This window comes from Silene latifolia, chromosome Y (assembly GCF_048544455.1).
Source record: "Silene latifolia isolate original U9 population chromosome Y, ASM4854445v1, whole genome shotgun sequence".
Taxonomy (NCBI): Eukaryota; Viridiplantae; Streptophyta; class Magnoliopsida; order Caryophyllales; family Caryophyllaceae; genus Silene; species Silene latifolia.
In genome coordinates this window covers 202,604,190-202,630,392 of record NC_133538.1, presented here as the reverse complement: position 1 = coordinate 202,630,392, position 26,203 = coordinate 202,604,190, and the positions used below count along the sequence as shown (strand labels likewise).

The following is a 26,203-nucleotide window of genomic DNA, read 5'->3' as shown; positions in this document are numbered from 1 at the left end:
GAACCAAAAGATAATTGAAATGTGATCATTGTACAACTTAAACCAGGTTCTTACAATTTTTACATCAAGGCATATCCATGTGGAAAACAACAGGAAATAATTTTTCGACTGCTTTCCAAAACTACTTAACTAACAGCAACTTACACAAACTAGCTAAAACAGCTCAAACTCAATATGCTCGCTATTGCCAATTCCGAAAGACTTACCATTTTGATTCTGGCTTGAGAACTCACTGTTTCTGACATCACAAAACTTTGGGCGTTCCGGGGGTACTGCACATCGTATCAATGCCCAATTAAGGCCCTCGAAAAATGCATGTTGCTTTAGCTCTGTAGCACCTCGTGCAAATCCCAAACGGTTCTCTGGATTTTTCATTAACAATCCACGGATCAAGTCCTTGGCATGGAAGCTCACTAAAGGGGTTTCAGGAAATCTGAGAGACTCTGATACTGCATTTGCCAATGTTTCCTCATTACTCGATCCTTTGAAAGGTGTCTTACCATATAAAAGTTCGAAAAGAAATATTCCGTATGTCCACCAATCAACAGCACTACCATGACCCTCTCCTTTCACAATCTCGGGAGCTAAGTACTCGTGGGTTCCGACAAAGGAATTGGATCGAGCATCGGTCGGCTCTGCTACCAGCTGTGGTAATGGAGCGGCTGTAGCTTGCTCAGATTTGTGTTTTCGAGACATGGAAGAGGTAGCTAAAAGCCTTGGACTAAAGCATGAGGCTTGCCAGGTCGGTTGGAGGCAGAAAGGGTCAATACAGCTCGATTGAGAACAAGAAGTTGAAGGTACCTTCTTTGTAGGTTCGGTGATGGGAGAGGATGATCTGAGCAATGTGGGATTGACAATGCATCTGAGGGACAAGTCAAAATCCGATAGCATGATATGACCATCTTCTCGTACAAGGATGTTTTCAGGTTTCAAATCTCGATACACGATCCCTAGCATATGAAGGTACTCCAATGCCAGGAGGACTTCAGCAACATAAAATCTGATAATGGCATGAGAACGGAGTTATGAAATTACAAGCTAAGCATTCCGAAAACTAGGCTACTCATGGTCCCTACATGGCTACATATATTTGAAATCACAATTTTTCTTTTACGGACATTCAAACCACTTCACTACATTTCCATTTTGGGGTGAATTCCAGTTTAAAAAGACAAAAATACATTCCACTTGTACTCTTCATCTTGACATACATACGTCATACCCTCCACCGGCCCTTGTCTTAAGTCTTGTCACTTGTGTCATACGTAAATTAGTGAATCTAAATTAATGGAGTATGAGATAGAGTGAGTGTCAAATGGAATATGTACGGGATAATCCACAAAGACAGAAGTCCAAACTATTAAAGCATACACGGAAAACATAAATGTGACATGTTAGTCATTCTTATCAGCCACTTCATAACATGATTTCGAGGTTTCTATAAGGAGCAATACAAATAACCAACTTGCCTCACATGTAGGTACAATATGAAGTAACGTATGACTCGTTCCAAGTCTATAACAGGAAACTGGCACTATGCTAGAAAACAAATGCATTTGATATGACCATCACTGAAAGCCAGAAACCCATGCATCATACTCACTTATTATAGGCCAAAAAAATAAGTATACCTTGCTGCCTGCTCTGAGAAACACCGGCTTGACTGTTTCTGTCGGATAACATATAAATCCCCACCAGGACAATACTCCATAACCAAGCACGAGAGCTTATCGGTGGTAAAATGAGCATAAAGCGTAGGAAGAAAAGGGTGGTCCAACATTTGTAGGGTCTCTCTTTCAGTTTGTGCCCGTGACAATTTATCCCTTCGCGCCAAAAATTCATTATCCATGACTTTCAAAGCAAACAAGCAGTGTGTGCCCACTAGCTCTGCGAGATAAACAGTTCCGATATCACCAGAGCCAAGCCTCTTTAGCAGCTTAAAATGCCGCAAACTCAACAATCCATGCTGCTTTTGAACGCATTGAATAGCCTCCCATCTCATGTCTTTCGACATGTGTGGCCTGTTACAACAACGGCTAGACCCACTTCTTTCTTCACTTGGGCTTGTGCTATACTCCCCAATACTACTTTTTGAGCTGTGAGAAAACTCACCCTTCTCCCTTGACCTCGATAGTCCACCAGCCTTACAAGTGTTACTAGGACAATAATTACTCAGTTCAGCATCTATCACACTCGAGCCAAGCTTAGCTTTGGCCGTTCCACTGTTAGATCCTGCGTTAATTTTGCCATGAGTCGTATCTCCAACTTTTACAGCATGTGGCTTGCTACTTAGTCCATTGATCCTTTGGCTGGAAGACATATTGTTGCTGCCAATGTCTCCTGCTGGAGAGTCACAAGAGGCCGAATCTGACTCCGTCTTTGCTTTCCTCTTAAAAAAGCTTTTGTTCTGAAAAACTGGTATTGTTAAACATTGACTGCTACTTTTAACATTCTTTATTTTCTCATTTGCGCTACCAATGTGACTCTTATCTTCTTTAGACGCACCCAAATCATCCATCTCCAAGACATGTTTAATAGTGTGAATACCATGTAAAGACTCTTTTAGTTTCAAATTCCTTTTCTGAAGCTGTTCTGCTTTAGATGTGTCCCGGACATTATTAGATACCGAAAGTGCCATCTTCTCTTGTGATGATACTTTTTCAGTCGCTGTCTTTGTTACAGAATGAGAGTGTCTTTGCTTTGATGAACTTAATGCAGACGACTCAGAATCTGGTGTCGTCTCAGAGAGCTGCGCAACAACCTTACCCGGAAAAGAGATCTCAAGTAGCGTTCTTTTCACTTCACTTGGTGAAAGACTGGATCCTTTGGCATCCACGCCTTCTGACATGTGCAACCGGTTATACTTTTCCACCTCAGACATTCTAGATGAGCTGCCTGATTTCAGTGATCGCTTTTTCATTGCAGCCATCTCTGATGCTTGTGAGATGCATAATCCCCTTAGAGCCTGTTTCAGACTTACTGATTCTGTAATTTCAATACCAAATGGTTGTGGGGAATTCGGCCGCATAGGTTGTTTCATTGGATTCTTTTGCAGAGCTTTTCCCTTAATCAACGTCTTAACGTTCACAGAGTCAAACAGCTGGTTGATGTCATCTTCAATGGAATAAACACGTCCTTGCCTCGACATGTAATGTTTTTTCACTCTCTCATTCACACCACTCATACTCAACTCCTCCTCAGCCTCAACAATTTCACAGGTCCCTAATAAAGTTCCCATCCTATCAAACTACTATCAAATCTACTCGACAAATCAGCACTAACCCACCTTAAACAAACCACACGAGAGAGATATATTCAAACCATATCGAACTCTAAATTACTAGAACAGGCCGTTGCATTTAATCCAACTGCAGGAATAGCTTCTCATTGACTCCAATCACGCAACCACATATCTCCATCTTCTCAATTACATGCATGAAAGTTAACTGAACCTGCACTTTTAACCCAATCATCTTTCTTAGTTTCTCTAGAACATTTTCTATTACTACATGGCCTGACCTACAGCAATACGTCTTTGCTCAACCAAGAGTACCCTAAACCGGAGATGCTAACGCAAATCAACTTGACTGAAACTAGAATTCCAAAATTCATCTAAAAGACAGTGCCAGCACTCAGTTCTGGACACCTGATTACGAACATTTCGATATAAGACTAGATAAGCTAAACTACATGATCAAACCTACATATTATTCTCACTATCATCAAAGGGTCAAGCCAGAAGCCATATTCAACATCCAACATCAAAGCTCAAAATATCGGTGGGTTTATTAATTTATTAATTTATCCGAGATGTGTAGACATGTCGGATAACCAATTTGGATTTATGCTTGGGAGATCGACTATGGATGCGATTTTTATCATGAGCCAGTTGATGGAACACCATCGGGACAAGAAGAAAGACTTGCATATGATTTTTATTGACTTGGAAAAGGCATATGATAGGGTACCGAGAGAAGTACTTTGGTGGGCTTTGGCAAGAAAGGGTGTGTCTCGAAAATATATTGACCTCATAAAGGACATGTATGAGAGGGCTAGTGCAAGTATTAGCACTAACGTTGGGAGAACGGAAGAAGTTCTCATTACCATCGGGGTGCATCAAGGTTCCGCACTTAGTCCTTTTCTCTTTGCTATAGTTATGGATGAGTTGACAAGGGATATTCAAGACGACATCCCTTAGTGTATGATGTTTGCTGATGATATTGTGTTGATTGATGAGACGAAAAAGGGGGTGGAGAGAAAGTTGGAATTGTGGAGGCATACTTTAGAGACTCGTGGGTTGGGTTTAGGCTAAGAAGGAGTAAGACCGAGTATTTGAGGTGTCAGTTCACTAACGTGGCGGGGTCGAGATCGACAGAGGTGGGGAGTATTATTTTCGATGTGAATGTTGTTGAGGGGTCAGATTTCTTCAGATATCTAGGATCTATTATTCAAAAAGATGGGGAGGTAGACGGAGATGTGGCTCACAGAATTAAAGCGGGACAGTTGAAATGGAAGAGTGCTTCATGGTTTTTATGCAATAAAGATATGCCCCAAAGATTAAAGGGAAAATTTTATCGCACAGCAATTAGGCCTCTTGCCTTACTTTACGGTTCCGTGTGTGGGGCCGTGAAACATTGTCACATTCAAAAGATGAGAGTGGCGGAGATGCGTATGTTGAGGTGGATGTGCGGACATACAAGGAAAGATCGATTAAGGAATGAGGTGATTAGGGAAAAGGTAAACGTGGGGCAGATAAAGGACAAGATGATGGAAAATCGACTAAGATGGTTTGGCCATGTGAGAAAGAGACCTATGGACGCACGAGTTAGGAGGCTGGAGACTTGGAAAACAGAAAAGGTTCCTAGGGGTAGAGGGAGGCCGAGACAGACATGGTTGAGAGTGATAGAACACGATATGAGATTTCTGGAGCTTGAGGAGAGTATGGTGACGGAGAGGGCACAATGGAGGGAAAGCATACATGTGAATTTTTAGTATTTGATGTTATTTGACATATTTAATGTTTTTATTTAATTTTTAAAAAAATTTATTTGTTCTTCTCTCCTTTATTACACTTTTTTACCAACCACTTTCTTATATATTTTACTTGGTTTACCTTTAAGTTATTCCAGATCCTTCAATTCTACTTCGGTTTACAAAATCGTTTTAATCTTTATTCTCGATTTAAATTTTAAGTTTTTATAAAAGAAATCCGGACTTCGATTTTAAAACCTATAAATTTACCTTGAGTTTGTATTATGTTTCGCTCTCCTTTCGGTTTTTCATTTTTCCCTTTTCTATTTTTTTCGCATTTTGAGGGGTGCATTCACCCATAGACGGTTCTAAAGGATGATTCATGTCAGCCGACCCCAAATCATTTTGGGATTAAGGCTTTGATGTTGTTGTTGTTGTCTAAGTGGCGGAGTCCGAATTTACAGTTGGGGGTAGAAAAATTTCAAAGGGGGGATTTAGGCAACTGAGTAATGGGATAACGCAAACTTGAAAAAATCGGAAATTTTAACTAAAACCTCCAAACTTTTCATTGGCCAGCGGGGTCGCGCTCACCCCTGCTAGCCCCACCTAAATCCACCACCTTTATTAAACCAGGAATTATATTACAATCCACAAGAAAAGGATAATATAGTACAGTATATACCAAGTTAAGAACACACTTTTTTTAGGATCAAAAGTTAGGACCAAAACTTAAAATATCTAAATTTAAGCAAACGAAGTCACTTTCACACAGTTTACTCAACACATCATTATACGAAATTCATGATGAAAATGATCCAGAAATTAATTTTGTGAGAGGTCTTAAAGACGGTCTTAAGCAAGACCAAGCTAATTAAAATATCGCTTACAAAGAATAAAAAAAGGTAAACAAATGATCGAGACGATGAAATTACCATATCACATCCAATATTACTTCATTTAAGTAAATTCCTGCAACAAAAATCAGCAAAAAGTGAGTAAATAAAAAGAAAACACAAACCCAATACAAAAAATCCATCAGTACCTACCTCAGTTAGAATAACAGCATAAAAAAATCAAATCTTTAGCTTCCTTTGTGAAAAACAAAAGGGGGGATTTTGAGATAATAAGGGTTTAAGATTATAGTTGAGAAATTATGATTTTGTGAAGAAGAGTGTAAATAGGAAAAAGGGTATGGTTTGGGAAGTGAAACAATAAATGGGGAGCTAAGAAAAATCACGAGAAAATGGCGGAAAAGTGAAGAAAAATTGAAGCTTTGAAAATGGAGGAGATTGAGTAATAAAGAAGAAAGTTGGGAGACAGTGTGAAAGTTGATGGCTATATTTTGACAAGAATGAGTGACTACTTGACTAGAGTGCAGTGGTTAGGTGAGTAGGGATTAGTGAACTACCCCGAACCGGTCAGTAGACTATACCTCGTGTGGTATAGTGTTATTATACAACCAATGGTAGTTTAGTCAATTCCTCCCTATTTTTTGTTTCCCTAATTTTTTTTCCCTAATTTCAATTTTCATTAAGTGAATATTCAAGTAGTCAAGAAATCTCTCCCCCCTTATCTCTCTTCTTCTCCTAATTTATCTAACTGATTAACAATTATGCAGTTACTCAATTTGCTATTCCTTCAATATTATTTTTTCATCTTCGTTGAGTCACAATCTTTAATTAGAATCAAAAATCTATATAAGAATTACAATCTACGGATGATGAAGCTTCTACAACGAATGTTGCCAATTTATCATCAGCAATGGGCGATGGAGTTTCTAAGGGAATTGGAACGTCAATGGAAATTGTTGTATTTAATCAAGTATCAATGAGTTTGGAAAGACAACCAGATGAAAAATCTCCTTGTCAAGGTAATTATCGTTAGTTTTATGTGTTACATGACTACATCAATGTTCGTACTGGAACATATAATTTTCATCTTTAAAGTCATCAACTTTGGCAATGTTTTGTTATATAAGACATGCTTTTCGTCCATGTTACAAGGGTTGGTATTTTCCGACTTTGAATATATGTGGCTCGATAAGTCTGTTGAATAGCTCGTAAAGTTTATGAGTTTTGCTCCATTTCTTTGTTAAACAGTAAAATTTAATTTTGCTCGGAAAATTTACATGACAGCTCAATAAGTTAGTAGTTGTACTCTGATTGTTTGATATACAAGGCGATTTTACTTTTGCTCGGAAAATTTACACGATGTACCAATAAGTTACTAGTTGTGCTCCTGTTTTTTTGATATACATGACGATTTTACTGTTGCTCGGAAAATTTACATGATAGCTCGATAAGTTACTAGTTGTGCTCATGATTGTTTTATATACATGACGATTTTACTTTTGCTCGGAAAATTTACACGACAGCTCAATAAGATCCGAGATTGAGGCTGTAGTTGGGGGCATACAATGCTCGGATGTTGAAGGGGGCGATGTTGATGTAATACAAAATCCAAAGGGGAAGACAAAGAAGAGGGAGAGGTTTACTATGAAGCGGAGTTTGATAGATATTCAAACTAGCCGAGCTCGTGGGAAATTCAAAGCTGTTAAGACTCGTGCACTTAAAAAGGCGGCGAATAATGCAGAGAAAGAGGGAAATAGAGTTGGAGTTGTGCCTTCTACTAATAATCATGGTAATAGCCTCGTCGGTCTTCGCGATATTCTGATGTCGTCGTAGGATTATCATTTATAGGTTTTTAAACTTGTAATTTGGCTTTGTTGAAACTTATTTAGTAGTAGTTGTAGTCGTTTAATTCAGTGTATTTGTTTCATATGGACACAATTCTATTAGTTTATAGTTGGAGTTATAATGAGATTTTAAAGATGTGTCATAGTCATGGTTTATTGCAATTTAGCGTATAAAATTACCGAGCTCGAAAACCTTTATTACGCCGCTCAAGTTATTTCTTGCGGAGCTCGAAACGTAGTCATGGTTTATACAATTTGGCGTATAAAATTGAACAACTCGACATCTTTCTTAAGTAGCTCTAATAGTTACATACGTAGCTCGAAACCTTTGTTATAAAAATTTGTACGTAGTCATGTTTATTTCAATTTAGCGTATAAAATTACAGAGCTCGAAACCTTTCTTTCGTAGCTCTAATAGTTACATATGGAGTTCGAAACTTTTTTTGCAAAAAATTGTACATAATTATGGTTTATTGCAATTGTTAGCGTATAAAATTACGGAGTTTGGAAACTTACTTACGAAGCTCGTTACCTTTCTTACGAAGCTCAAAACCTTTGTTACGGAGCTCGAAAAGATAGCTCAAATTGTATCATACAAAACTTTATGAGAAATGAAATGGTGTTATATTAAAGTAACTCACTACGAGAAATAATATAGGACCACAGAATTGTTTACTCGATGACCACCTTTCTCTTGTCTCCAGCAACTTGTCAAAAACAAACTCGCACCAATCTAACTCATCTAGTTTTTCTATGTCAACTACCCAAGGAAATGCATCTATGAACACATGTTCATTCCCATGGGAGCAGATCAAAGAAGATATGATAAACAACAAGATGTTCCTCTTAAACATTGGTCCCCCCGTCTTCCTTGTGGCTTGTAACACCCCCATATTCAGAGGAGCCTTAACTAGGCCTTCCTTAGCATATAAGGGCGTTACCATCTCGGTTGCCCGAGGTAAGTAATCATCAAAAGTCGATAAAAGAACATTTATAGTTATATTACAAGCGTTACAACCAACTTAACAAAATAAAGATACAACTCGTGAGCTACACACTATCTCTATCAAAACTCGTGAGGACTCATCCAGCCAGAACTCCAGCTATCAACGCTATCAATACCTGCTAAGACTGACTGCTCACCATAAGGGATCACGGTAGACACATAAAACAACAAGACAACCACACAAGGTCAGTACTGAGATAAGACATGACAAAACCAACATCATCTATCAACACAACACAGCACAATCGGTCACACACACAATCATACCCACTCCAATCAATTTCCGTCACCGACTATCCACTAGACCAGCCCTGCCAGTGGAGGACCGCAGCCGTACCCACCAAATCCACGCTCATCAAACCGAGCGATAACCCTGTCCCATTAATGTGAACATCCCCTCCCATGGCGGGTTCCACGGAGGGCAAAACTAGGGCATGAAGCCACTGCCGCAAGTGACTCCACTCAGCCGAGGACGCACCTCGAGAATCAGAGACAACCAATCACAGACAGCTGCAATACAACGACAACCAACAAACTGTATACACCAACCGATTACCGCATATACGCTGCCATGCAAACACAACTACAACACAACAACCACGACACTATAATCGACACACTAGACCATCCACAGAAACTGAGTAGGCGAACCTACCTTTAAGCAACTGCGACCATTCCATGTCCACACATGCAAAACCTAGCAATCAAGCAACACCTATACACACAATACAACCATCTATCACCACCAAGGAAACCCTAACTGAAAACACAAGGCACAGATGATGACGACGACATACCTACAAGAGGAAAACTGGCAAAGGACCGCTACCCGACTCAAGTTATGCACTCCTAAGGCACAAAGACCTTCAAAGTCTTCCATGGAGGTTATATGGTGAAGGGAAGGGAAGGAGGCGACCTAAGGATCTGAAGAAATGAGGCGGAAATGATTTGCGGATTTAACAAAACACGATTATAAACCCTCGCTGAAAACCCGTTACTCGATCGAGTGGCCCCTACTCGATCAAGTATCTAAGCTACTCGATCGAGTAGCCTCTACTCTATCGGGTACCACCCCTAACTCAAAGCACATGATGACTTTGGTACGCACTCCTGAGGACTATTACCGCTCCCAAGGTCAGTCAACGCTGGTCAATGGATCCCAAAAAGGGCGGGTATTACAGTCTTCCCCCCCTAAAAAGAACTTCGTCCCCGAAGTTCAACTCACCTATATCAAAGCACAAGACACGGGAACATAACGACATCCCTACTCTTTCGACACAGGTCACTACTCCCCGGAAATACCATCCTCCATGTCATCATCATCAACTGTCTAACGCTCTATATAGATCGACCTCGACAAACTACTACTTGAAATACCAACCTCACAGCACGAACCGGCACAACTAATACCCAACACATTACGAGATTACACTTTCATTAACAACAACCATCAACACGAAATAAATCACATTAACACCACTATGTTATCCAACGATACGATTCTATTCCAACACATGACATCATAACTTGTCCCTTTATGACCGTCTTTTAAAGCACACTATCAATTTTACTTCAACACACAAATTGCCCAACGAACAAATGCAAACAATTATAACTTCATACAAGAAATGTAACCAAAGTAATAGAAAACCTTATAAACAAACAACAAAATAATTGCAATATCGGCCTTTTTATTTTGCGACATTACTCTTCCCCTCTAAAAGGAACTTCGTCCCCGAAGTTCACCACCAAATCACTACACGTGTTATGTACTACCTACGTCTTGACACATATATCTAACCCATAGCATTCATTATGGACATTACTCATTAACCAGACAACCCTTAAACCATAAAACACATGCAATCATATTCGAATAACTAGCCGCCGTCAAGAATGCATGTATATATCAATTGCACATTTAGATAGGAAATACACCATTTCGGTGAATTATAAATATCAGACATTACGGATGTAAAATGAATGCAATAAGAAACAATTACTACTTCACTATTTGTTACAGATACGCATCTAAAATCCAAACACAACCTCCAACATATGAAATTAACGGTTCCAATATGTTACTAATTATCAACAACCATGTTAAACACCAAACATGTAATTATAGAACCATTAAACAATTTTAATTTTACGAAAAGTTCCTCAGAATAAAGCTACTCGATCGAGTATATAAGGTACTCGATCGAGTGCCTGCTACTCGATCGAGTGTCTTGGCTACTCGATCGAGTAGCTCTGAGATCAGAATACCTCATTTCTGTCACACCTGCAGCTACTCGACCGAGTATGGGGTACTCTGTCAAGTACCTACAGGTCAAAATCTTGAAAATTCCTGTCATAACACCGTATATATACATAAAACGTCACTGAAACACGAGTCAGAATGACAACCGACCCCCAAAATCCTTCAAATAAGGTCAAACTAGCAAATCCGGCCTTATGGCCATCCATACAAACCAAAATAAAAAAAAAGTTCTAACTAACAACTACTACTATCATCCAACACCATCAACCATAAACAAGGATAAAGAATAGGAGTATCACTCCTGTTGCTGCTGCTGCTCATCCATCATCTCATCTCCACCACCCTCTCCTCTCGAGGTGCCTGCTCCCGACGACCCAATACCCGCATCAACCCCTGCTCCAGCTCCAGGACTCTCATACCATGGGGTCAAGCCACCATAAGCAAAGGACTGAGGTGTCCCCCAGGGTGACTGATCCACCCCGTAAGAGTGGAAAACCACACTATAGTCCCCAACTCCGCTCCACCACACTGGATGCGGTCCCTCGGTCCCAATCCCCTGAGTGTACGCCATCTCATACATGTTCCGGAGTGTCAAAGTAGATGACACTCTCTCTGCCAAGTAGCTCGATCGCGTATTCGGGGTGTCGAGGTAGGGGTAACAAGGAAAAGGGTGCTGTTGCGGTGGTGCTGCCGGTCGTGGTCTAATCTCAGCTGTCCTCACCCGAAGAGGTCCTCTCCCTAACCTGGGTCTCTCCTCCACCACTGCCACATTCTCCCCCTTCTTCGGCTCGGGCATCACCTGAAGGATCGTGTCATCGATGAGGTATGTCTGCAACTGCCTGGGCACATCATCATCCTCCTCCTCCTCCTCATCGGAGTCAACAACTACCACCACCGGGTCTAACGGCTCTATGGGTGGGAGGTGCTTAGGAGCCGGGATCCTCATCCAGCTCATACCCCACACCCTCCAAGCTAGGCCACCATCAGCTAAAGTTCTAAACCATTTCAGGTCGAGGTAGTAGTCTTTGTCCATCGTAGGCACCGGTGTAGATAGAGGCACGTACTCCGAAGAAGCCTCAAAGGAGGCTAGCTTTTCAGCTAACCGAGTGGCGATAGCACCACAACTCAGGTACCGGGTGGTAGAAGTAGCCATCAAGGCAAGGCTAGCACACACCATGGCGGGAGCATTAAAGACCACCTTCTCGGTCCACTCCGGGTTCAGATAAGACATCAAAAGCTACAGTTCATGATTGTTCAGCTTACTCATATCCGGCCTCTCATAAAGAAGGTTTGATAAGAAACGAAGGAAGATCCTCAAGGTAACATGTTGAACATCATTAATCAACATGTTGCTGGAGGTGGGAGCTGGCTTTCCGGAAAGATAAGGCAAGTCATGAGGTGGCAAACACCACACTCGGAAGGAATTTCACTGATGGAATCCTTGGGAGGCTTGGCCAACCCAAGGTGAGAAGCAAAAAGGTCCATGGTCAACATGAAGCTCGTGTTCATCAAACGGAACTCAACCGTTTGTGCAGCTGGCTCGTAATTAAACGAGCTCATAAACTCTAAGGTCAGAAAAGTGTAAGAATGCTTCCTCAGCCGATACAACCCCATAAACCCCAAGGTTTCAAAGATGTGATGGACATCCGTCTCAATTCCCAAGTCCTCAAGAAGTGTGGTATCCACACAACGGGTAGGCCTCATTTTGCGTTTCTGCAACGCCACAAATCTCTCCCTTTGTTTAAAGTCCATAAACACCACCAAAGGGTACTCCGGTACAGCGGGTACTACGTGTCCACTACCTTCCCCAACCTCGGGCTGTGAAGCCCTCCCCCTCTTACTCTGACGGGTCCCTAGGTTTAGTCTCGGCATCTGTTTCAGCATACGATTTAAACAAACTTGCATAGGCACGTAAAGCACATAATTCACACAATTCAACCTTGAGTAATCAGCTAGGTGTGGACAGCGGGCCGCCCACGGGGGCGCTTGGTGAAGGTCGAAAAACAAGCGTTTGCATTTTGTAAGGAGTCGCCACCAATTTTTATGGGAAATTGGAACCGTTCGAATACCTCGTGTCATGTCAAGACACAAAGTAGTGACATGAACACTAAGCAATCATTACCCTTAGCATTCTATGTCTAGAATGACTCTCGTGGATGTCAATGAACACGGGTGCTCACGGAGATCTGGAGTAAGGGGTGAGGGTACGTATTAGGAAGCTCTTTTGATCGAACACCTAATCCCGCCCGCCTCGATAGCGGCCTCTACTAATGATTAGGGAAGTTATTCGTACTTGATATATCGTCGGTTATATGCATGCAATGCAACATCCAAGTTTTAATCCTAGCATGTGAGAATTAACTAAGTCGGTTGACACGTAATTAGCATACAATTGGGTCGAAGTTGGATTTAATGTTGATTTACATGTGAAAGCATACAAATGATAAAAGAAATACAATAATCATAAATTACAATAATGAAAATTACATTAATTACAACGGATAGGCGATTTATGTCGAAAATACCTTTAAAACGGATAATTTGAGAAAAAGAATAAAAGAATAAAAAGAAATAAATTAACGAATAGGAATTAGCGATATTACGGATATTAGTTAGTTAATACGTGGACTAATTAAACTAGGTCAAGGCGAAAACGGAGTTCGAGGGACAAAATCATCTCGAACAAAGCGCAGATAGATCTCGCCCTCTGGAAAGAGGCGCAGCATTCTTGCGCGTCTGTTCCAAGGGTGAGTTCTCCCAGCCGTGGCAACCGCAAATCGTTAATGTTAATTGGTAATTTTATGGATCGATTAAATTATTTACTCGGATGAAAGTGATTAATACTTTTATTACATGTCAATGATGGTCATGAAAGCGATAAACATGGATGAGACGGATGCAAACGGATTATTTACATGAAATTATGATGGAAACATTAATGAGTTCTCTGTTGAAATAAGTCAATTAGGCTAAATATGACGGATATACAACGAATATGCGAATAAGCAGATGAAAATTATATCAATGACGAATTCCAGAAACTCAATATGAACAAATTGAATCTCTAAAACCCGGGTTTGAATTTAATGACGAAAACCCGTAAATATGAATTATAAGGGATTTAAGTCGGATTTATGATGAATTGAACATGCTAATGAATGATGAATTATGATACGATATACATGTGAATATTAAACTATTGTGATGAAGAATTAAAGAAAATAAACGAAACAAATAACAAACACACGAATTACAGAGGACGAAGAAGAAGAAAAGAAGCGAGAATCTGCGCGGCCCTCACGAAGAGGCGCAGCAGAATCGCGCTCCTTCAAGAGGCGCGGCAGCTTGCGTCTTTTCTCGACGTCCGTCACTGAAATCCGCAAAAACAGTCTTAAAGCACGGTTTTGGAAATCGGTTTTAATGGTGTTTTCGACATAAATCTTACAACGATGATACGATAAATAAAATACAATAAATAAAAGAGGATTATACACCCTCAGACTTACATGTTGACGAAACGAGATGAACTAAGATATCGACTAGTGAATGCTCGACGCGAATGCAAAGAGAGTGCCCTCGTAAGAGGAAAACGATTGATTAATTTAAGTTGATTGAGTGTAGTTGGTCAAATTGGTCGGTCATGCAACGGAGAGGCTGGTACCCGGAAGGATCCGAGCTTACGTGGTCGGAAGTCCAAGCACGTAGGCGCCAATTAGTAAGAACAAAGTCTAGAATGCAAAGGGAGAAGAGAAGGGCGGACACTCGCGTGAGAAATATGAGGAACGAAGGCTCCTATTTATACTAATCACACGGAGGAATAGGGTTTCGGAGACTCTTTGGAAGTGAATCTCGGAAAGATATGAAAAAAAGATACGTAAGACATGCAAAGAAGGGCACAGGGAAGAGGCGCAGCAGCCCATCGCTGCGTCTCTTGGAAGAGGCGCAAAGACTTTTCGTCTATTCCCGTGAGGTTTCCTCCTCCTGAAGAAAGATTTCCGCGTTTGAGTTATGGTAGGACGGAAATAATTCTATTATCTTATGAATATTACGGGATATTGTTTGCCAAAAGATAGAATTTATGAAATATGGAATAGAAATATCCGGAACATTCAGAACATTCCGACTCGGGATTTAACAGATTATCGAAAAATGGAGACGGTTTTTGACCCGGACTTCGAATGTACTCTAATTACTGCCAAAACGACCGTATCGGGACGTAGATGACAACTAAGAGGTTGACATTTAATATTTGAGCAATCACTTGACGATAATCTTACGAATCAATCACAAATCGTTCCGCGAATCAAACATGCGCCCAATCATCACCGGGTGGTTTGCGGGAGGTGCGAAATGAGGTATCTCTGAGCCCCCACTTTGACTGAGGCTTGGACAAGGCGAAAGTCAAAGCATAGCCATCAGGTCAATCGAAGATTACAACCTGACGACTATGGCGACGCGAGGCGGCTCAAGGGGTCTGAACCAAGGACCTGTCGTCGGGAACATTTTAGAGTCTGTCGACTATCGGGGAGGGTCGTTTAAAGTCCATTAGACTACGTAAGGAAGCTCGCCAGCCATAAGAAGAAACCATACCTGAGATACCCCTGGGTGAAGCGGGACTCAAGACGCTTCGCAAAACTCTTTGGTCTCAAGATAACTTGGTGTCTCAAGGCATTAGGGTCACAGGGAACTTTGGTCGAACTCTGGGGGAAACAAGAAATATTGAAAGCGCAGGACGTCGCAGAAAATGCTGGGGAATCCGCTTACGTTAGTCTCAAGCGAACTCGCAAAACTTGAGGTTGAATCGCTTGCGCTTGTCTCAAACAAACTCTTCTTGGGAATATTTTGTCGACTAGGAACATCTAGATCGTCGTGGGAGAAATCTTGAGTGAGCAAAAGATCGCAAAATACTACTGCGCTAGATATAATGATCTTGAGCAATATTGCAAAATACTGCTGCGCTGGATAAAATGCGGGCCGGAACGAAAGAAAATCATCGAAACGGACCAAAAGAATATAATAGCGTTGAAGAAGAGGCGCACCAAAGATGGGCCCACAAATAACGAACTCATAACGAATTTTTGAAAATCCGTATGGAGGGAACACAAGGAAGAGGCGCAGCAAGAGCTGCGTCTCTTGGAAGAGGCGCAGCGCCGCCTTTGCGTCTTTTCCCCAATTTGGCTATTTCTGCGTAAAAACGCGAACTCAGAAGGATTGTATTTCATTATTTCGAAACACAATTCTTGCAATTTCTCTCTCAAATCTTCACCATTTCCGTCGAGGTTTGATCCAAAAGCTTGCATTAAACATGACTAATCGAGGTATGTGTTCCAATCTTGCATTAATCATCTACATTTGTTGAATTTTGAGTCATGAAAACTAGGGTTTTCGACCCTTTTGATCGAAAATTTGGGGCTTTTCCCCCAAATGGATTTGCTATGCCAAATTGATGTTAGAAACAGATAGTAGGCAATGTTAGGAACATAACCATGTATTTGCTTCGAATTTTCATCGAGTTTTGAGCCCTTGAGTGAATTTTGAGACGGTTTCTACAAATTAACCGTAAATTGCTTCGAAAATAGCCTTAGGAATGCCCATTGGCGATAAAATTTGGTATTTGGGATCCTTGGATGATGGGTAAACTTTCTACCATCTCGAAATTTTGGTTTGTGACAACTTTTTCAGGACACCTTTCTAGGGCATAATCGCCGTTATGGCGGAATGCTTTGCCAATTTTCGACTTGAACCTGGAACTAGGCTTTGACTTGGACTTTACTTGACCCAATTTATCTCATGAGTGATTGGGTTGGCGGGAATATGGCCAAAGATGGCATGGAAAGGCGCGCTTCGGCTCGAAGGCTCGAAAACTCCTTAACAAAGGCTTGTCGTCATGTGACGCGGCTTTGAATTTACTTTAACGTTGCGGGTGATGAGGCTTATACTTAGGGAGGACTCCCATGGAGATAGGCGTCGATCTTGTTGAGGAGGCTTTAGAGCGTGCCTTCACCGCCGCGGTGATGGCCGCCGAGACGAGGCTCACGAGGAGGAGGGTCTGTCGACGAGGAGGAGATCCCGAGACGGGCCAACGTCGGCGAGGAGGTCGCCACCGAGGGGAGCTCTGCGTGGGCCGAGATCTGGGAGAGTAGGCACCTCGTGTGGGCTGCAGAGGGTCACCCGTCCTACGGGACGGTGAAGAGCACAGTAAATAGGAATTCACTACTCACTACCTGTCCTCTTTCATTCTTTTAGTTCAAATTTCTTTCAAATTTCAGCCAAAACTAAAGATAGCTTTGTTTCAAATCATTATAGGAGGCCGGAACATCGGTCGTTCTCGGGTTACACGACAGTGATGGAGCACTACGAGCGGCTGTCGGCGGAGGAGAGGGCCATGATCGAGCGTGGAGCGTTTGGTCCTCTCCTGTTCGGTCCTGGAGGGGGATATCGTGAAGAGGAAGTTGCGGGCTAACCTTAGCCTGGTCCGCGCTTTCTTGGACCGATTCTCGGATACGACTTCCACGTTTCACCGCCTTTCGGTGAGGTGGGAGTTACTCGGAGGATTATGGCATGATTTACGGTCCCCGTGTGGGACCGAGGAGATGGTGTGGCGGAGATCGCTATGAGGGCGGATTCGGCCGAGGCGAGGAGATTGATCGGTGAACTTGTCGCCAAGGTCAGGCTGTTGCGATCTTAGGGTTTGGTACCCGTACCTACGTCCGAGACTACTTTGCGGGAAGACCCGGCGGGTGACGATCGATGGGAGGGAGACTGCTCCTCCTCCTTGTATAGCCGAGCGGAGGGCTCGTCCGTGGCTTTGGTGGTTTCTGTCTTCGATTTACCTCGGAGACAAGGGCGAGAGGCTATCGACGAAGCTTCTTCCCTTTCTTTCGACTGAGTTCCCTAGGGCCGCTGGGGCCGGGTCACTTCTTGTTTTACGGTCCTCATCCGCTTCATGAGGGCCATGGTTCGTCCGGAGTTGATGGAGAAGGGGACTTCTCCTGGCGCCGTCGGACACGGACTACTTGTTGGAGGTATGAACCTTCCTTTAGACCAAGGTAAATTCCTTTCTTTATTAAATCACGAAAGATCGTCATTGATTATTCTTTCTACGGGCGTGGGTGTACTCTTACTTCCCGAGTCTCACGCCCAAGAGGACGGAGCCGCTGGAGAAGGCCTATCCCGTGGTGAGGGATTGGGTGATGTGCTGGACGAAGAGCAAGCGCTCTTCGCACAATGTCTACCGGCGGGACGTGAACGCCCTTCACCGAGCAAATGAGTATCCCACTCGTATTCATTTATATTTCTTATCCTTTGCCTTCACTTGATCATAGGAATGATCTTTGCCTTATCTTGTCGCAGTGGGTGCCCAGACCTTGGGCGAGTACGCCGGAGCGCCTCCTCTTGTCGCCGAGGTCCTTCGACCTAGGAGCCCGAGTCGGCTTTGTTGTGGACGTCGATGGGTCTGTGTGGTATCCGGCGAGCGTTTGGCTCGTCAGTGCTCTCGGGACGCGTTGACGGTTCCCGTTGATCCTCCGAGGACGATGTTCGGGGAGCCTGCGAGGCCGAGAGGGAGGCGGACTGGGCGGTGCCCGTGGCGACGACCTTCTTCTCCCCGGCGAGGACTACTCGGCGTTCCTTTACGGGAGGTTGGCGTCGGCCGAGTGAGTATCTTTTACTTTTCCTTGACTTGATTTTGAGAATTACGACGAAAGATCGTCGATTAATGAGAATTATTTGTCCTTGCAGGAGGTCGAGGCGGCGGGCATCGAGCCCCCTGAGTACCCCGAGACCCTCGAGTACACCGACGCGACCGGGAGGACGACGATCTCGAGTTGCATGACTTTGACGTAGGCGTGACGGATCTTGGCTTAGATGATCGGCAAGATCATCGATTCGGAGGGTAAGCCTCCGACTTGTATGACTTTTGTGTAAGAACACATTTGATTGAACTTGTTCAATTTATCGAGAATTTCTTTTGAAATGCGAGTCGCGCCATCTCGGTTCGTGGCACTATGGAGGGTGGCCAACCGGCTACGAGCTACCGCCATCGAGGCACTCGTCGGTGGTCGAGGTCGTCAGGTATGAACCTCATTTGATTTCTTTTGATTTTTGATTTTCGATTTTGTTTGAATTGATTGACATGAGCCAATTTACTTGTTTATAGGTGGTCGTGAGTCGGAGCGAGTTGACCCGATCTCGGGAGGAGACACTTCGCTTGTTGAGGAGCTCGAGTTTCGGGATGCCGAGATTGCTGCTCTTACGGCGAGGGTTCTTGAGTTGGAGGGTGCCCAGCCATAGTTTTGTGTAGTTTTGTACATTTGGACATTGATTTTGAACATTTTTGGACTTTGTTTGGGGCGCAAGCCCCCGATTGCTGGACTTTGGACTTTGTTCGGGCGCAAGCCCCGCTTGCTTGTACATTTGTATATACGATGGCCCGAGTGCCTTTCTTTGCTTTGGTTGTGTTGCTTGTATCTGCGAGTTAGTTCTTGAACAGTTTGGTAGATAACGGTTTACGCCGTCGTGCTGCCGAAATTTACATGGAAATTACGCAAAACATACATTTTATACATATGGCCTTTGACCAGCGCAAAATGAGACTCGAAAGAGCATGAAAAATGCAAAAATTTTGTCGGAAATGACCGGACGGTAGGGAGGGTTACCCCCTAAAAAAAAAAGAAAAAAGAGAAATCTGTAAGTGTAGAAATGAAATGTTGAAATGAAAACAAAAGGAAATTGTTTCCCAAAAAGAAAATGAAATTTACTTCCTAAAAAATAAAAAAATGAAATTTATTTCCTAAGAATAAAAAGTTTGAGTGTCATGAAATGGCGAAGGTGTCGATGTCGCCTCGAAATGCGTGCCCGCGAAAATAGGAAACTTGAAACATGGTAAACTGCTCGTATTTACCAAAATAAAATCCCGTAAGAATAGGAATTTATTCGTTATAGAATTAGGAAAGATCCAAACGCGAAATCACGTAGTGAGCTTGGGAAGAGGCGCGAATGAGAGCCGCGTCCCTTTGAAGAGGCGCGGCGGGGCTGCGCCCTGTTCCCAAGTTGGTCCGTTCGGCGGATTTTTGGAAACAACAATTAGTATAAAAGAAGCGTCGACGAGGCGTTAATTCAAACAATTCTTCCGTCTCTTCCTCGTCTATTCACATAAAACTCTCGAAATAAATCTTCAAGAGAAAATTGTCATCATGAATACTTTGGAGATCCGTCTGAAGGAATGGACCAACGAGTTTTCGAATGTGGAGAAGCACGACATGGGTGCTTATAACCTTGGGTCTTTATTGAGTTTGAAACTCATTAAGATTGTAAAACCGTTCTTGGATGCTTGCCTTGACTATTGGGACCCGAATTATCATGTTTTCGCGTTCCCGGAGGTGACATTTGCCCATTTCTGAAGAAATAGCTGCTATTGGTGGATGGAATTACGAACATTTACCCGCCATTCCTTCCACTTCACAAGGGTATAAGAGCAAATTCGAGAGACTTGCTTGGGTGACCAGGACTTGAGGTGGATCGTCTAGTTACCCCGAAAGGCGTGAGAATGTTGGATTTTGTAAACCGATTCATTAACAGGGCCGACCCTACTGTTTCCCATGTTGCCAGGAGGAGGGCATTTGGCTTTTGTTTGCTGCACGTGTATGTCTTCCAAGGACACGTTGATGAAGATTTGAGAGGTGATCCCCGTCTTTTGGGTCTTATTGAGCAAATGGAGCTGCGCAGAGCCCACTTGTTTATGCTTAGGGGAGATCATCTTGGGTTTGGATAATAGGAAATCCAACCGCGATCTGCGCCGTTCTTCTTGGGGAGTCCCGTCATTTTGCAGGTAAGAGACATCATTCCTTTTTTTTTTTTTTTTTTTTTTTTTTTTTTTTTTTTTTTTTTTTTTTTTGTTTGGTGTCTAATACCTGCTTTTGGTAGGTTTGGCTTATGGAACGGCTCCGACTGCTCGAGCCCCCAGTTCATGCACTTTCCTATCATTCCCGTATGATTGCGATGAGGACGCGGTTGTACATGGTGGACTTCACCCGGGTCTGTGACTATTGGAAGAACAAGTCAAGAATGATGATGGCCCGTTGATTAGGTGGGTTGTCTGGTGGTGGCACCTCAAATCCGTCATTGGAGTGTCTTCTTTGGATCCCACTAGGTCCGTGCGCATTCCGGGACTGGAGTTCATGGTATGCATCTTTCCGGAAAGATTGATGAGGCAAATTAGGCTGAAGGATTTATCCCGAGGCTTGACACCGTCCCCGCAGATCGCTATGGCGCTTACTATCGAGAGCCGAAGAGAGTGGGCTATCAAATGGGCCCAAAGAAACATGTGGTTCTTGAGTTTCTCCGCCAATGCTTTGTGGGTGTCGGATTCCTATCTGAGGTGGAGAAAGGTTGCGACTTCGGAAGAGCGCGAGAGACTAAGGAAACGCGAACCTGTTGACTACAAGGTGCGCGAGGGAGAGAAAGAGAAGGAGAAGCATCCGACGAGAGGAGAAGAAGAAGCCGGTTTTTGTCATTCACCCTTCAAGAAATCAAAGACTACTCCTGTTGCGGAAATGGTGGTTGGCAAGAACGGAAGAGTCAGGCCTCGGGAAAGACCGTTGGTGATTAGGTCTGAAGTGGTGCAAGTGCGCCCGGCTCGAGGTCGTGACAAGAAATATGACAAGAGTGACAAGGGCAAGGGGAAGATGGAGGAATAGCCCGAGTCCTTATTTATTATTTGATTATTATTATTATTGTTGTCATAAAAAAGGAGGGATTTTTAGAATCCTAGCCTATTCTATTTTTATTATGTAACGTACTATTATTATTTAGAAATTGAATGGAATAAAAAAGGTTGAATGGTTATGAAACCGTTGTGATTTTCTTTTATTATTCTTGTCGAATTTCAAATGCAACGCAAATGTCCTTCTATTTACATTTTAGGTATAATGGGTTGAATCCTGTGAAGGATTGCCTACGTATTCACTTAAAAAAGCGAAATCAAACCCTTGCGCGTAGTTCGAGTAAATGTAAAAGAATAATTGTTCGAAGCAAGAGCTTGTAATGAACATAGAAACTAAGCATGAGCTTTTGCTTGTTCTCAAGGTGCGAATTTAGTTTATTTGATGATATGAGGATGACAAATTTGTCAAAATGCAAGAGCATAGTGACACTTAGCTTATTTCACCGGGCCAGGGGGCGTTTATTTAGTGCCACAAGAGCGACACATGGGTTTACGCGAGGCGCGTGTGTGGTCCTATTCTAGGCATAGTATCGTTTCAGTTGGTCAAGGTTTGTGGGGTTTGAAAACTCATTCCCATCTAGGTCTGTGATTCTAACCGCACCCCTTGGGAGTATGGATTTGACTAGATATGGTCCGGCCCAATTAGGTTTGAATTTTCCCCTTGGGTCGACAGGTAAAAGAGCTCTAACCGACTTGAGTACTAAGTCTCCTTCTTTGATGTTTCTTGGCCTAACCCTTTTGTTGAAAGCTCGTTTGATACGTGCTTGATATGTTTGGACATTATGTAAGGCGCGTAGTCTACGTTCATCCAGGAGGATGAGTTCTTCATATCTATCTTTCTTCCAATCGGCTTCGGGGATTTGGCTTTCGAGTAGAATACGCAAGGATGGTATTTCTAGTTCGACTGGTTGTACGGCCTCCATGCCGTAGGTCAAATAGAAAGGAGTAGCCCCAGTGGGCGTCCTAACTGATGTACGGTACCCCCATAGGGCAAAAGGTATCTTGCTTGGCCAATCTCTGTAGTTGTCAGTCATTTTCTTGAGAATTGTGACAACATTCTTGTTTGTTGCCTCTACCGCGCCGTTAGTCTGTGGTCTATAGGGCGAAGAGTGGTGATGCTTAATCTTATATTTGGCTAGCAATTGCTCGGTTTCAACTTGGAAGTGTGACCCATTATCACTAATGATCTCATGTGGGCAACCATATCGACAGATGATGTTGTTTTGTATGAATTTTGCCACATTTTTAGCCGTAAGACCGGTGTAGGAAGTCGCTTCTACTCATTTGGTGAAATAGTCAATCGCCACTAGAATGAAACAGTGACCTCCTGTTCCTACTGGGTTATCTTTCCGATTATGTCAATTCCCCATGCGGAAAATGGCCAAGGAGATGTCATCGTGTATAGCAACGAAGGAGGGACATGTTGTACATTCCCAAAGATTTGGCAATTGTGGCAATGTCTCACGTATTTGATGCAATCGGATTCCATTGTGGTCCAATAATACCCTAAACGTGTGATTTTCTTTGCCATCATAGGCCCACTCATGTGGGGACCGCATTCTCCGTCGTGGACTTCTTCCATCACCTTTCGTGCCTGTGAATGATCAAGGCAACGTAGGACTACACCAAGAGGTGTTCTTTTGTATAACTCTCCTTGCATCAGGATGTATTGGGAAGCTAATAGGCGTATAGCACGTTATCCCCTTTTGTCCATATCCGGTGGATAGGTACCATTAAGCTTGAAATTCAGGATTGCTTGGAACCAGGGTTCCTGTGCGATTTCCTCTTCATTGGTGATTTGGTGGACATAAGCCGGTTCTGACCGTCGTTCGATACACAAGGGCATGTCTATCATGTGATCTGGCATATTTATCAAGGATGCAAGTTTCGCAAGTGCGTCTGCAAATTGATTTTCCTCCCGAGGTAGGTGTAAGTAGGTTACGTGATCAAATAATTGAGCCACTTGGTCTATCCTAGCCTGATAGGGTGCGAGGCTTTCACTTCGGATTTTCCAAGATCCTGTAACTTTGTTGATGATTAGTGATGAGTCCCCATGTACTCGGAGGTTTTTAATGCCTAAGCTTACTGCCGCTTGTAGCCCAATGAGACAAGCTTCGTACTCTGCGGCGTTGTTTGTCACCTCGAAGTCGATTTTGACAGCAATCGGTGTATGCTCACCTTCAGGAGAAATGAGCAACACTCCTATTCCGAATCCTCTTAAATTTTATGCTCCATCAAAGTATAGATCCCAGGAGTCTACATCTGTTTGAAGTATATCCTCGTCGGGAAATGACCAAGTATCTATGGTTTGTGCGTCGTTGATGGGATTTTCTGCGAAGAATTCGGCGACGACGCGCGCCTTTTATGACTTTTAGTGGCACATATTTAAGGTCGAATTACGAGAGCATCGAGTCCACCTTGCAAGACGTCCGTTGAGGACGGGTTTCTCGAAGAGGTATTTGACTGGATCCATTTTGGAATATATTTTGACGGAGTAGCTAAGCATGTAGTGACGTAGCTTCTTCGTTGCCCACACAAGAGCGAGGCATGTCTTTTCGAGTTGCGAGTATTTGCACTCATATTCCAGGAACTTCTTACTTAGATAGTAAATAGCTCTTTCTTCGCTTCCTACAGTTTGAGCCAACATGGCACCCATGGCGGTTTCCGTTACTGTGAGATATAAACCAAGAGGTTGATCTTGTTGTGGCGGCATGAGCACTGGTGGTTTAGCCAATATCTCCTTGATTCGGTCAAACGCCTTTTGACAATCGTCATCCCACATGGTGTGGTCTGTTTTCTTGAGTTTCTTGAAGATAGGCTCGCAAATCATTGTAAGTTTCGATATGAATCGACTTATGTCTTGTACTTTTCCCGGAATCCTCGACTTCTTTTTTCTGTTTGAGGTTGTGGCATTTCGATCAGAGCTTTGATTTTGGAAGGATCTATTTCTATACCTCTTTGACTGACGACGTATCCCAGGAGTTTCCCGGATGTTACCCCAAATGTGCATTTACGGGGTTGAGTCTCATGTTGTACTTTCGTAGCCTTGCGAAGAATTTGCGAAGGTTCGCAATATGTCCCTCTCTTTCCTTGGATTTGACGATCATGTCATCTACATATACCTCAACTTCTTTGTGCATCATGTCATGTAGGAGTGTAGTTGCGGTGCGTTGGTATGTAGCTCCGGCGTTGATCAATCCGAATGACATTACTGTATAGCAATATGTTCCCCATTGGGTGACGAATGCGGTCTTGTGCATATCTTCCATGGCCATCTTGATTTGGTTATAACCCGCATATCCATCCATGAAGGATAGTAATGCGTGGTCTGCAGTATTGTCCACCAATATGTCAATGTGAGGTAGAGGAAAGTCATCTTTTGGACTCGCTTTGTTTAAGTCCCTAAAGTCAACACAAACACGGATTCTCCCATCCTTTTTGGGTACGGGTACTATGTTAGCTACCCAGTCAGAATACTCGGAAACTTTGATGAACCCAGCTTTGAATTGTTTATCAACTTCTTCCTTAATCTTTAGAGCCCATTCTGTTCTCATTCGTTGAAGCTTCATTTCACAGTTTGAAACCTGGCTTAATCGGAATCCTATGTTCGGCGATATCCCTGTCGATCCCTGGCATGTCCTTGTAGGACCAAGCGAAAACGTCTTTGAATTCATTTAGGAGGTCTATGAAATCGGCCCTTTCGGTGGAGCTCAAGGTAGTCCCTATCCTAAGTTCTTTGGATTCTAGTTCGGTTCCTACGTTGATGGGTTCGGTATCTTCTATTACTGGTCCCCCTTCCCCTTCTTGTAATATTTCTTTGGCTACGTAGGGAGGTATTTCGGTCAAGTCCGGGTCTTGGTCATCCTCGCATCATCATAAACAGAATTGCACTCGAAAGAACACGAGAGAGTAAGCGAACCCGATTTATTCATATTAAGATTTGAGTAAAGTTGAAACAAAGAAGCCAACCGATCCATGGTCGGTGGTGGCAAAGGAACGATGGTTGGGGCATTTCCCGAACTACCGTGACTACTCGAGGCTAAGCTAGGAGAAACGAAGGGAGTGGGGATGACAACAGGAGTAGACTCTCTAATGACTTCTCTAGACTCCGACTCTGACTCCGACTCTGACTCGAACTCGTCGTCTTCTGGTTCTCCTTTGAACATCTCTCCTTCTCCAGTAGTGAGCTTGAAGAGTCTTCCTTGGTTGTTGGTCCATTTGATAGATTTCCTCCATCCTTTCTGCTTTGCTTTGTGTCGATTTACGTGATCAACGCGGTGGGGTTGAAGCGATCGTCCTGAAGTATCATAGTAATGATCTCATCCTGCGCGGCCCTAATGAATCGATCTTCTCCAAACAATAGGCTCACAGCTTGTTCGTCGAAGCAAGGTGCTTGACGGGTTTTGACGGTAGGAACCGTTTCGGGAGGAATGAAGTAGCAATCGTGAAAGATCTCAATTCCGGCTAACTTCCTCTCAAGATAATGCCAAGGTTCGGGAAATCCGTGAAAGAGTTCTGAACTTCCTTCTTGAACGAAGTACCCAT

General features: G+C 43.0%; 1 protein-coding gene across 2 annotated transcripts; it reads right to left on the bottom strand.

The window, feature by feature from the left end:
- Window positions 1-6,391, bottom strand: LOC141633899 (serine/threonine-protein kinase D6PKL1-like). 2 transcript variants are annotated; one of them, XM_074446248.1, is made up of 4 exons: window positions 6,018-6,391; window positions 5,904-5,940; window positions 1,632-3,452; window positions 1-1,000 (listed from the first exon to the last, which is right to left on the bottom strand). In XM_074446248.1, the coding sequence occupies exons 3-4, from the start codon at window positions 3,236-3,238 to the stop codon at window positions 154-156; spliced, it is 2,454 nt and encodes an 817-aa protein (XP_074302349.1). In that variant the 5' UTR covers window positions 3,239-3,452; window positions 5,904-5,940; window positions 6,018-6,391; the 3' UTR covers window positions 1-153. The 2 variants fall into 2 exon arrangements, with proteins under 2 accessions (XP_074302349.1, XP_074302350.1); XM_074446249.1 differs by having other exon boundaries at window positions 1,632-3,457; window positions 6,018-6,324.
- Between the last annotated feature and the right edge of the window lie 19,812 nt (window positions 6,392-26,203).

Bases quoted from the DNA above. Each gene is read 5' to 3' on its own strand.
- LOC141633899 (XM_074446248.1), bottom strand. From the start codon at position 3,238: ATGGGAACTTTATTAGGGACCTGTGAAATTGTTGAGGCTGAGGAGGAG. The intron at 1,001-1,631 runs GTATACTTATTT...TGCCATTATCAG, and splicing joins TTCTCAGAGCAGGCAGCAAG to ATTTTATGTTGCTGAAGTCC.